Genomic DNA, 12,143 nt, shown 5'->3' on the forward strand with positions numbered 1-12,143 from the left:
CAATCAATTCTCAAAATAATAACACAGTATCTGGACATATACCATCCTTTTAAAGCACCATCAAACTCCATAACAACTGGTACCTCTAAATTAAAGTGGTGGGACACTGAATGTCACCAATTAATCCTTAAACGCAAGAGACTCTTCAAACCATATCGTAAAACTTTAACTGCTTCACACTACTTTCACCTCAAACATCATATTGCTCATATCAGACGTGTATTCTATCAAAAACGACGACAAGCCTGGAAAAAAATTATATACTCTTTCCATACCCATATTTCTGCATATCAGTTATGGAATGCTATCCGTGCTCTCACTCGGGCTTCCACTCATGCCCCACGCCCTCAAATCACGTCGAATATTCTGAATGAATTTCTAACGTCCCTCACTCCAGATTATGTACTTCCACTTTATACCCCAGCTATGTCTGCTTCCACTAGTCGGTCTTCAGTCCTTTCTCGTCCCATCACTCTCCCAGAGCTCACGTCCATTCTTAACTCCTGCAAATAGTCCACTCCAGGTCCTGATTATATCTCTTATGCTATGTTACAACAATTGCCGATCAAAGCCCTACAAGTGCTTGTTCAGTACTTTAATTTTGTGTTAACCACTACGACTCCTCCTCCGGAATGGAACACTTTTTTCCTAGTCCCGGTTCCAAAGCCTCGTCGTCCAATGACCACCCCTCACAATATAAGGGGAATAACATTGCCATCTTGTCTACGCAAATTATTTCTCAAAATCATGCTCCAAAGGTTTCTGTGGTACTTAGAGTATTATTCCCTTCTTCCCAAGTATCAGTATGCTTACTGTAAAGGTAGAAATGCTCAGGATGCGATCAATATACTTATTATTGACATATTATTAGCTCAATCTAGGAAACAGCACGCTATTGCTGTCTTCCTCGACATACAAGGTGCCTTTGATTCAGTCCCCCTGAATATATTATGGGATGTGTTATTACAGAAAGGAATCCCGACTACTTTCATAACTCTTCTACGCCATCTGTTAATATATCGCACTCTTATCTTCAAACCTCCCCTCACTACACAATCCCCTCATCAGGCTACTGTCGGCATCCCTCATGGTGATATATTCAGTGGAATACTCTTTGCTTTATATTTATCCGACCTTGAGCAACTGCCCTCCAATCTGCCAGAATTCTTATGTATGCTGACGACATACCGGTAGTTATCTATTTTTCCCATAAAGATCTAGATGTTACCCGGAAATGCATAACACATCTCCCGCTTAAAGTACAGTCTTGGTTACACACTCATGGGTTATCCTTATCTCCTGGTAAATGTTCTGCGGTAATTTTTACTACCAAGCGTGTTTATAATTCAGAGCCTTTATTGTTCAATAGATATGAAATTCCCATACGTTCACACCATAAATATCTTGGCATTATACTTGATCGTAAATTACACTTCTCCCAACATATACAACACCTAAGAAACAGTACTGCCACATATATTAACCTATTAAAAGCTATTACACGTCGTTCCTGGGGAGCTGATCCTGTTACAGCAAAATTAGTATACTGCTCCACCATCCGTGCTCGTTTCGACTTCTGTGCATATATCATTGATCTTGCATCACCATCCTCCCTTCAATCCCTCAATACGACACAAAATCAAGCGCTACGAGTTTGTTTTGTTGCATTATATACCACTCCTACTAATGCATTATTAGTAGAAACTGGTGACCCTCCTCTTCTGCTTCGACACAGATTTCTAGGATCTAAGTATCTTCTCAAACGACTTCTAGTGATCTCCAATAACCTTCTACCCAAAATACAACTACTCGCTCAATCATTCCCATCCCCTCTCACTCAAAATTGCCAAGCCCCGGCCTTAATTTGGGCATTAGAGTCTGTCTCCCCATTTAAACCTAATATTTTTCTTAGTCAGGTGTTACCATACTATTCCGTGTCATATAACGTGATTCAATATACTCCTAATATTTATTAAGAATCATCCTTTGCTATGCTCCCTTACCGACTTTCATATTTTCCTCTATATTCTAAAAAAGTTCGTATCTCACCCACTAATGCATGTACCAACTTTTATACTGATGGATCCAAAAATTATTGCGGTGTTGGAGCTGCTTTTTACTACGAACAAACTCAGTATGCTGAATTGTTTCATTTATCGTCACATTTTTCCATTTTTTCTGTCGAACTCCTGCCATACGACAAACGTTACTGTACATAAAAAATTCATCCATACAATCTGCTAATATACACTGACTGACAGAGCAAATGCAACATCAAGAAGGAGTGGTCAGAACTTTATGCCAATTGCAGGGTAGTCTGACGTCACTGAGGTATGCTCATGATGTGAAATGCGCCGCTGTGCTGCGCACGTAGCGAACGATAAATGGGACACGGCGTTGGCGAATGGCCCACTTCGTACCGTGATTTCTCAGCCGACAGTCATTGTAGAACGTGTTGTCGTGTGCCACAGGACACGTGTATAGCTAAGAATGCCAGGCCGCCGTCAACGGAGGCATTTCCAGCAGACAGACGACTTTACGAGGGGTATGGTGATCGGGCTGAGAAGGGCAGGTTGGTCGCCTCGTCAAATCGCAGCCGATACCCATAGGGATGTGTCCACGGTGCAGCGCCTGTGGCGAAGATGGTTGGCGCAGGGACATGTGGCACGTGCGAGGGGTCCAGGCGCAGCCCGAGTGACGTCAGCACGCGAGGATCGGCGCATCCGCCGCCAAGCGGTGGCAGCCCCGCACGCCACGTCAACCGCCATTCTTCAGCATGTGCAAGACACCCTGGCTGTTCCAATATCGACCAGAACAATTTCCCGTCGATTGGTTGAAGGAGGCCTGCACTCCCGGCGTCCGCTCAGAAGACTACCGTTGACTCCACAGCATAGACGTGCACGCCTGGCATGGTGCCGGGCTAGAGCGACTTGGATGAGGGAATGGCGGAACGTCGTGTTCTCCGATGAGTCACGCTTCTGTTCTGTCAGTGATAGTCACCGCAGACGCGTGTGGCGTCGGCGTGGTGAAAGGTCAAATCCGGCAGTAACTGTGAAGCGCCCTACCGCTAGACAACGCGGCATCATGGTTTGGGGCGCTATTGCGTATGATTCCACGTCACCTCTAGTGCGTATTCAAGGCACGTTAAATGCCCACCGCTACGTGCAGCATGTGCTGCGGCCGGTGGCACTCCCGTACCTTCAGGGGCTGCCCAATGCTCTGTTTCAGCAGGATAATGCCCGCCCACACACTGCTCGCATCTCCCAACAGGCTCTACGAGGTGTACAGATGCTTCCGTGGCCAGCGTACTCTCCGGATCTCTCACCAATCGAACACGTGTGGGATCTGATTGGACGCCGTTTGCAAACTCTGCCCCAGCCTCGTACGGACGACCAACTGTGGCAAACGGTTGACAGAGAATGGAGAACCATCCCTCAGGACACCATCCGCACTCTTATTGACTCTGTACCTCGACGTGATTCTGCGTGCATCGCCGCTCGTGGTGGTCCTACATCCTACTGAGTCGATGCCGTGCGCATTGTGTAACCTGCATATCGGTTTGAAATAAACATCAATTATTCATCCGTACCGTCTCTGTTTTCTCCCCAACTTTCATCCCTTTCGAACCACTCCTCCTTGGTGTTGCATTGTCACTGTCAGTCAGTGTATTTACTGACTCTCTCTCCGTGCTCCAAACACTAAAATCTAACAAGTTTACGCTGAATTTGTATGTATATAACGTAAAGCACATCTTGTTTACTTTAAACCAATTAGGTGTCCAAGTTACACTCATTTGGATACCGGCACATAAAAACATACCAGGTAATGAAAAGGCTGATCGATTAGCGAAAGAGGCTTCACTATTATCTACAAACCCCGCTACATTTTCTGTTCCCGCCACAGATTTCATATCTCTGTTCAAATCACAACAACAACAATCATGGCAACACATATGGACAACATCTGCACGTGAGAAGGGCAATTTCTATCATAGTCTACAACCCCTATTACCTACTATTTTCTAGTATCAACACGCAACCTACACTCGTCGGCATATCATCAATATCTTACGCCTTCGCTTTAATCATGCTCTTACACCACTATATAAATTTCGATTTCGTTTACAACAGCATCCCCTATGTCACTGTGGATCCGTAGATGCCGATATCAATCATCTCTTTTTTCAATGTCCGTTGTATAACTCCTCTAGACGCTGCCTGTACTCAAGCTTAATACATTTCAATTTTCCTCTCCCCACGTCAATTGCATGTCTGGTCTACAAGCGCTCTCACACAATAATCAATATATTAAATCAGTTCTTAGATCACTCTAATTTACTACTCTAATCCCTCATTACCACAATACATTAACATCACTTACTTATTTCATAATATTCTCATTTGACTCACGTCCTCTCTACCGCCTGCTTTTAAACCAAGCCACATGGCTACCGTATATTGTCATCTGTCCCCCTCCACCGATCGCGTGTACATTTTCATTGACGTCATATCATCACACTGTCACCCCTCTTAATTTTTTGTTTACGATCTCAATAACACTTTCCGCTCTCTAAATCCCCCATATACGTTGATCAGATATGAATTTCCCTCTGTCCAAAGTCCCACACTCTTACATATATTCACCCCTCTGTAGTTCCACTGCCCTCTCCTACTTATCCCCTTATATGTTGGCCCGGTGTTGTATGTTTTGTAGAAGTCGCTAAGATCGGCCACTCTAGCGTGAAGATTAATGTACCTTGTGTCCCTGTGATTTTCTTATATCTCCTAGTATTGTATACATAATTTAATCACTCTCAGTTGTCTAGGTGCTACGTCTTCTAATGAACTATTTCAAGTACTTTGAAACCATTTTGTGCGTCCACTGCACGATCTACTTTACTCAATCTTCAAGTACTTCTCAATCAGAGAACATTGCGAACTGCATTGGTGTCCTACTTTATCGGAATTGTGTGCGAGTGTCGAACTAGTGCAAATATAAGGAAGTATTGTGTCTGGGTGAAATAACGAGCCCACATCATTTATATAAAAATTCAATCCGGGCAAGGATAGATTATGGCTGCCACACTGCCTGCTCGATCTGCATCCGATGGCTGCTTATACTGCCTGCTCATTACAACATTTTAACATGGCACTAAATGAAACACTCCGTTTACAAATACCCACAGCAGGTGGCAGCACCAACCGGCTCCAGACCTGTCGGAATGAAATAGCGGGAAATAGGATAGACTGTACTTGTTTTCAGTGAAAATGGTGTACTGCTGCGTGCCTTTCTGCAAATCAAAGAAAGGGAAACCAGAATGCCGTGATATTTCATTCCATGATATACCTTCAAGTACACAATTGCGTCGAAAGTGGTTAAGTATTATATCCAGGGAAGGAAACAGCAAGGGAAGTAAATGGATTCCTTCTGATTATTCCGTGGTTTGCAGTCTACATTTCGTAAATGACGATTTCAAAGTGACCAGCAAAACGCGGAAATTAAAAACAGGATCTGTACCCAGCCCTTTCCCTGATTATCCAGCTTATAAACAACCGCTAATTTCAGCGATGATTAAGAGAAGGGATTCAAGCACAGAGACGTCTAACAAGAGCTCTTCAAACACCATTGCAGAAAATAGTAAGCGTAAGGTTTGAAGTATTACATACTAAGTAAAATAATATCTGGGGACACTGTAATGTTAATGTGAAGGTACAAAACAGAATAATATGCTGTCATAGATTCCATTGTCCGCCTCTGTGGTGTAGTGGTTAGTGTGATTAGCTGCTAACGCCAGAGGCCCGGGTTCGATTCCCGACTCTGCTACGAAATTTGAAAAGTGGTACGAGGGCTGGAACGGAGTCCACTCAGCCTCGGGAGGTCAACTGAGTAGAGGTGGGTTCGATTCCCACCTCAGCCATCCTGAAAGTGGTTTTCCGTGGTTTCCCACTTCTCCTCCAGGCAAATGCCGGGAGCTTCCTTCACCCTTCCTTGTCTATCCCTTCCAAGGCCCCTGTTCAGCATAGCAGGTGAGGCCGCCTGGGCGAGGTACTGGTCATCCTCCCCAGTTCCATCCCCCCGACTCAGAGTCTGAAGCTCCAGGACACTGCCCTTGAGGCGGTAGAGGTGGGATCCTTCGCTGAGTCCGAGGGAAAAGCCAACCCTGGAGGGTAAGCAGATTAAGATTCCATTACGAGTTTTTTGCTAGCAGTATAAAATCGTGTCAATATACTGCTCTTTTTATTACTATTATTATTTACGCAAGTAGGGCCTATTTAGTTAATTGGTTAATTCCAGTGGCTCGGGGGCTGGGGTGTGTGTGGCATATTCAGCATTAGAAATCATCCTAGGTAAGGCTTTCATCTTCACAGATATGCAAGTCGCCTAATAGACCGTCTATTATTATTATTCCCTGAGTATGTACTTGATTTACTGGAAGATTTTCGTGAGCCCCCTGAGTCAGTGTGTGTCACTTCGGAAACTGCTTACCAGGGATTAGTGTGTGGTTATTTAGTGCGTGTAATCGAAGAAAAAACAGAATGCAGCACGTGCTTGAATAACGTTTCTACCTCATTTAATTCATCCCTATTGATAGCTGCGCTAGCCCTAGCAACGATTTATTGGCCTAATTATGAGGCTTCAGCAACGAGCTTCTAGCTCGTTGGGCTTCAGAAATTTGTTGAGGCGGCTCTACCGTACTGCAAGAAATCTGCAAGTCTGCTCCAGACTTTAAAAAACTATGTTCTACCTTCTTTGTGCCAATGTAAGTTTTTAAAGTGTTTTAGTAACAATAAGTACCAGGAACTTGTGTCAGAAACTGTGGTGGCCAAAGTCGTGAAACCTCTACTTAGTAATGTAGGGAAGTACAATACAGACAAAGTTTCCAGGTTTTCTTGTTCGTCAAAACCTCTTTCTCGAAAAGTGCTGAAGCTATAACTCTCTAGAGCACCACTTTATACGTAAAATTCTTTAATATTTCTCTTACTTTCAGATTTTAAATTTTGCTGGTATGCTTATCTAGTTGTATTCACGCGGTAAATGGGTACGTTTGGTGCTGCCATCTAGCGGCAGATTGTTTGTAAGGCGCGTTTGAGTATGGAATGAGCAGGCAGTTTAAGCAGCCATCGGATGCAGATCGAGCAGGCAGTGGGCTGCCATTTCTTCGATACGGCGTCAAAGACCAACCTAAAAAAACTGGACACGTTACAATTCAACGCTTTACGAATCATATTAGGTGCATTACGGACAACACCCACCAATGCCTTACTGGTTGAAGCAGCAGAACTACCCTTGGCTATACGAAGAGAATATCTAGCGTCTAAATATTTACTTAAAAAGATAACTCTGAATCGTCATCCCATATTACCTAAATTGCAGCTTTTAAATGAGTACCAAATATGTCGAAAATTGAAAGTCAACAACATACCGGCACTTCTATTGGCATATGAAGTCATTTTTCCCTTAAGAAATAATGTTGTACAGACAAGATCATTACCGGCATACTCTAACGAATACAACTTATCTACATACCACCCTTCCATCATAACTACTACTTTCGAACACCTTCCGGGTAATCTGAAGAATAATCCCACTTTAGTTAATAAAACTTTCCAAGCATTTCTCAATCCGCATAAACAATACACAAATTGCTTTACAGACGGATCTAAGACTTCAGAGGGAACTGGAGCTGCCTATTACATCCCCCAGCTTAACTTTCAGCAACAATTTACGTTACCACCCAACGCTTCCATATACACTGCTGAAACATTTGCTATTCGCCAAACTCTTTTATGTTTACGGCAATATAATATTCCCAATGCCATCATCTGTACCGATTCATTAAGTGTACTTCAAAGTATCAAAACCCCGCAGGAATCTTCTAGTTGGTATATATGGAACATCCGTAAATTGTTATACAACCTTTCCGTAACTCAGCATGATATAATATTAATTTGGATACCAAGTCATTGCAGCATACCAGGTAATGTTCAGGTTGATCGTTTAGCTAAAGCTGCAGCTGAAGGACAAGGACTTCCCTATTACCTCGCCATTCCACACACGGATTATTCCCCTACTATCAAACAGAACGTACTTCAAAAATGGTCTTCTCTATGGAAAAATTCCGCAAAAACGAAGGGTAAAGCTTATTATCAACTACAACCGGAACTGCAAAGAACCCCCTGGTTCACTATGGGCACTTACTCTAGAAGACATATAACTACACTAATCCGTTTACGATTCAATCATGCGCTTCACCCGAATATAAGTATAAATTTCATATCAGTGACACAGATATTTGCACCTGTCAGCAAGCAAGTGGTACGATTCATCACATAATATTCCAATGTTGTAACTATTCTAACCAAAGAAAAAAGTTTTTTCAAGCACTAATAAATCATAACGTTCCTCTACCAACTAGTGTCGCTTGTCTTATTCATGCTCCTACGGAACCATTAGTAAATATGCTCACTAATTTCCTTGATGAATGTAAAATCGCCTTATAAGTCACCCTTAGTAGCCTACACTTGTCACTAACGTTCTCACACTTACATTACATAACCTGACTATTCCTTTAAACTACACATGTTAACAACAGTACAAATCAGCTCACCGATAATAGAAGAAATTCCATATCTATCATGGATATCACATATCGGCGAATATTATCTTTTCATTACAATCTAACATAGGGTCCAATTAATAATTTAATCATTCTTTATCAGCACAAGCCTACTCCTCTGCTTCTTCCTCAACCACGCAAAACAACTTCCAAACCTTGCATTACCCAGGATTACCAACCTAGAACTTACTGATATTCTTTCAACACAAATAAGTGCATTACCAAACGGTGTGGTTATTGGGTACAGAGTTAAAACTAAGCCCAACAACATACAAGAAGAAGAAGAAGAAGAAGAGCCCACATCAACTTCAAGAACAGATCTTCCATTTATTCCATGGATCAACAACACCAGTTTCAGGTGTTGATTGTTCTTACTCCGCACTCCACATTTCTGTCTGGTGAATTAGAACGTGTTTTTCTCCGTTTTTCTCCATGGTCTTATTTTTAAGGTTGTGTCTGATTGATCCGTTTATTGTTTTATTTGATCTTGGCTGTTCTCGTTATTTTGCTTTGTTATGAAAGCGGTTGTATTTCCTGTATCAAGCATGGTCGTGTCTTCAGCAAGATTAGTAATAAGAAGGCCTCTTTCCACATCAACAGTGAGATTTAACCAAACCATAACTCCTCGTGACGCTTTAAATGCTGCAATGGACGAGGAAATGGAACGTGATGAAAGAGTGTTTCTGTTGGGCGAAGAGGTTGCACAGTTTGATGGTGCGTACAAAGTGTCGAGAGGTTTGTGGAAGAAGTATGGGGACAAGAGAGTTATTGACACTCCTATTACTGAAATGGGATTTGCTGGAATTGCTGTTGGAGCAGCTATGGCTGGTCTACGTCCTATTTGTGAGTTCATGACTTTCAATTTTTCTATGCAGGCCATTGATCAAGTTATAAACTCAGCTGCAAAAACATTTTATATGTCAGCTGGTTTGATGAATGTACCAATTGTATTTCGAGGTCCGAATGGAGCAGCGTCTGGCGTGGCTGCACAGCATTCACAGTGTTTCTCTGCTTGGTATAGTCACTGCCCTGGTTTGAAAGTACTGGCACCTTACTCTCCTGAAGACTGCAAAGGACTTCTAAAATCAGCAATTCGTGATCCAGATCCTGTTGTTGTGTTGGAGAATGAAATAATGTATGGTGCTCAGTTTCCTATGACTGATAACCTTTCATCAAAAGATTTTACTGTGCCTATTGGCAAAGCAAAGATAGAACGTGAAGGTAAGAACATAACAATTGTAGCTCATTCACGTTCTGTTGAATGGGCGTTAGAAGCTGCAAAGAAGCTGTCTGAAGAGGGTATTGATGCAGAAGTTATAAATCTTAGAACTCTTCGTCCACTAGATGAGGAGGCCATAACCAAATCTATCATGAAAACCCATCATATAATCAATGTTGAACAAGGATGGCCTCAAAGCGGTGTGGGTGCAGAAATCTGTAGGAGAATTATGGAAAGTGAGGTATTTTTCCAGTTGGATGCACCAGTCATTAATGTTACGGCTGTGGATATACCAGTGCCATATGCTAAAACTCTGGAGGTGCACACCTTACCACAAGTGTCTGACATCGTTCGAGCTGCGAAGAAAGTGTTATCACGATAGTCTGACAATTATACTTTACTGCAACAAAAGGGAGCTGTAAAAATTCTGTTAACCGCAGTAGGCCTAACCACACGAGTTGCAACAGAAATGAAGCATGCTCCAGTACAGTGTTGGATGTTCCACTATTATTCTGGTACTTATTCTGACAATAACGTCAATGGTCAAGCAAAATTAAATAGCGAATCTTTCTTTTTTTAGAGACATCGAATTAACTGGATAGAAGTCTAAAATTTCTGATTAAGTCTCAAGAAATTAAGATTAAAAAGGCAACTAAGATGTAATTTACAATCATAAACTGGTATTTATTGTGCTTTATTTAATACGTTATATGAGAAACGAGATAGAGTGCACGAGACACGTTGAATTATCACCAATTATACTGTGTCCTATGCACAAAATATTTATTCATCTGTGTGTTTCCATATTTGTTCCACGTCATAAGAGTAGGAGAGATTTCAGTTCTTTTGAATGCCAAACAATAGTGCAATATCCATTTATGGCCGCACGTGAGGAGAATTTTATGTTGCTTAGTTTCAGTATATAAGTTATACCTATACAGATAGTTTTTAAAATAATAATAATAATTGTATAGCCTTATCCACCATGTGCAGGCATTATGATATGACACCATTCAGGCTGTCTGCTTGTCAATTTCGACGTTCCGTTTTACTCTACCAGATGACAGAGAAACGGGTCTCTGTTGGTGATCATTGGCAGAGTTTTAATTAATTACAGTTGATCATTACTTGTCTCAACAGTATGTTCTGGAGATATTAAGAAATTATAATAATACAGTTAGGCCTATTTCTCCTCTGCCAAGGGAATATATGTACAGTAATGCTATAAGTGCACTGAGTGAGGTAGTTGTGAGGATTACCAACACAAGAAGTTAAACTCTAAAGGAACAATTGGAAATAGGACAAGGACGAATATGTGGCCCCGCGTAGTTGTCAGTCTTCTCCTGCCATTTTTCGAAATCCACCTCCCTTATTCTCCTCTGACTCCAATTGCAACCAGAGGTGTAATGGATTATCTGATTTTTTAAAATACCTTTATTTACCTAGAACCTTATTTCAGAACTCCTTTTTCCTCCTCAGTAGTCGTGGAGCTTACGTTAATGGCAACATTAATCGATGATGAGATCAGAAGCATATGGGATGATTTGCAGATGGTAGAGGATTTAATAAAATGAGAAATCCTTAGTAGCAGTGTTATTAACCATTACAAACTCTTTCAAGCAAAGGTCGTTCACTATTACACTAACTGTTGGATCGTGGGCGATATTTATTTATATATTTATTCTGTCATGATGTGTTTGCCAAAGGATACAGAATAGCTCACAAGTTGCTTAAAAAAATTTAATTGTTGGTTTCGTAAAAATTGTCAACGAACTTAGGAATATGAACATTGTTCATGTTTAAAAGAATGTTGACAGAAGATTTCTCGATCTATGGTCTGTTGACAGGCGGCAGGCTTATACTGTTAAATGGATGTTATGGGTCACTTGACCAAGCGCCTAAAATAGATTGAGATATGTACACAAACATAAACTCTTTTGTATTAATTCAACTGTCCTATGAAATGTAAAGCATTATATAGGCCTATTAAAATGAAAATAAAACATGGACGTAATTTTCAATGTATCATGGTGATATAAATATATTGTCGTAATCTGAGATAATGGCGCTTGATCATTTGATGGTTTATAACGGTTCCTTTAGTATTTTTATTATGCATCACTTGGCTAGCCAAAAAAAAATGTCATTCAGTGATTCGATTTGACTTTTGAAAATTCAGCACAGTGTATAATATGGTAATTTTTAACAACTTTTGTTGCCTATTTAAGTGCAGAATTAGTTTCTGTCTCCTTTTACAACAGTCAGGGGATTCTGTGGATGTATTCTTACAGCCCCGACACGCAAGAG

General features: G+C 41.3%; 1 protein-coding gene across 1 annotated transcript; it reads left to right on the forward strand.

The window, feature by feature from the left end:
* Positions 1–8,986: 8,986 nt before the first annotated feature.
* On the forward strand, positions 8,987–11,881 carry LOC136879106 (pyruvate dehydrogenase E1 component subunit beta, mitochondrial). The gene has a single exon (XM_067152849.2). It carries the CDS (start codon positions 9,133–9,135, stop codon positions 10,216–10,218), a length of 1,086 nt encoding a protein of 361 aa, XP_067008950.1. The 5' UTR covers positions 8,987–9,132; the 3' UTR covers positions 10,219–11,881.
* Positions 11,882–12,143: the final 262 nt, after the last annotated feature.

Source organism: Anabrus simplex, chromosome 8 (genome assembly GCF_040414725.1).
Source record: "Anabrus simplex isolate iqAnaSimp1 chromosome 8, ASM4041472v1, whole genome shotgun sequence".
NCBI lineage: Eukaryota > Metazoa > Arthropoda > Insecta > Orthoptera > Tettigoniidae > Anabrus > Anabrus simplex.

Bases quoted from the DNA above. Each gene is read 5' to 3' on its own strand.
- LOC136879106 (XM_067152849.2), top strand. From the start codon at position 9,133: ATGAAAGCGGTTGTATTTCCTGTATCAAGCATGGTCGTGTCTTCAGCA.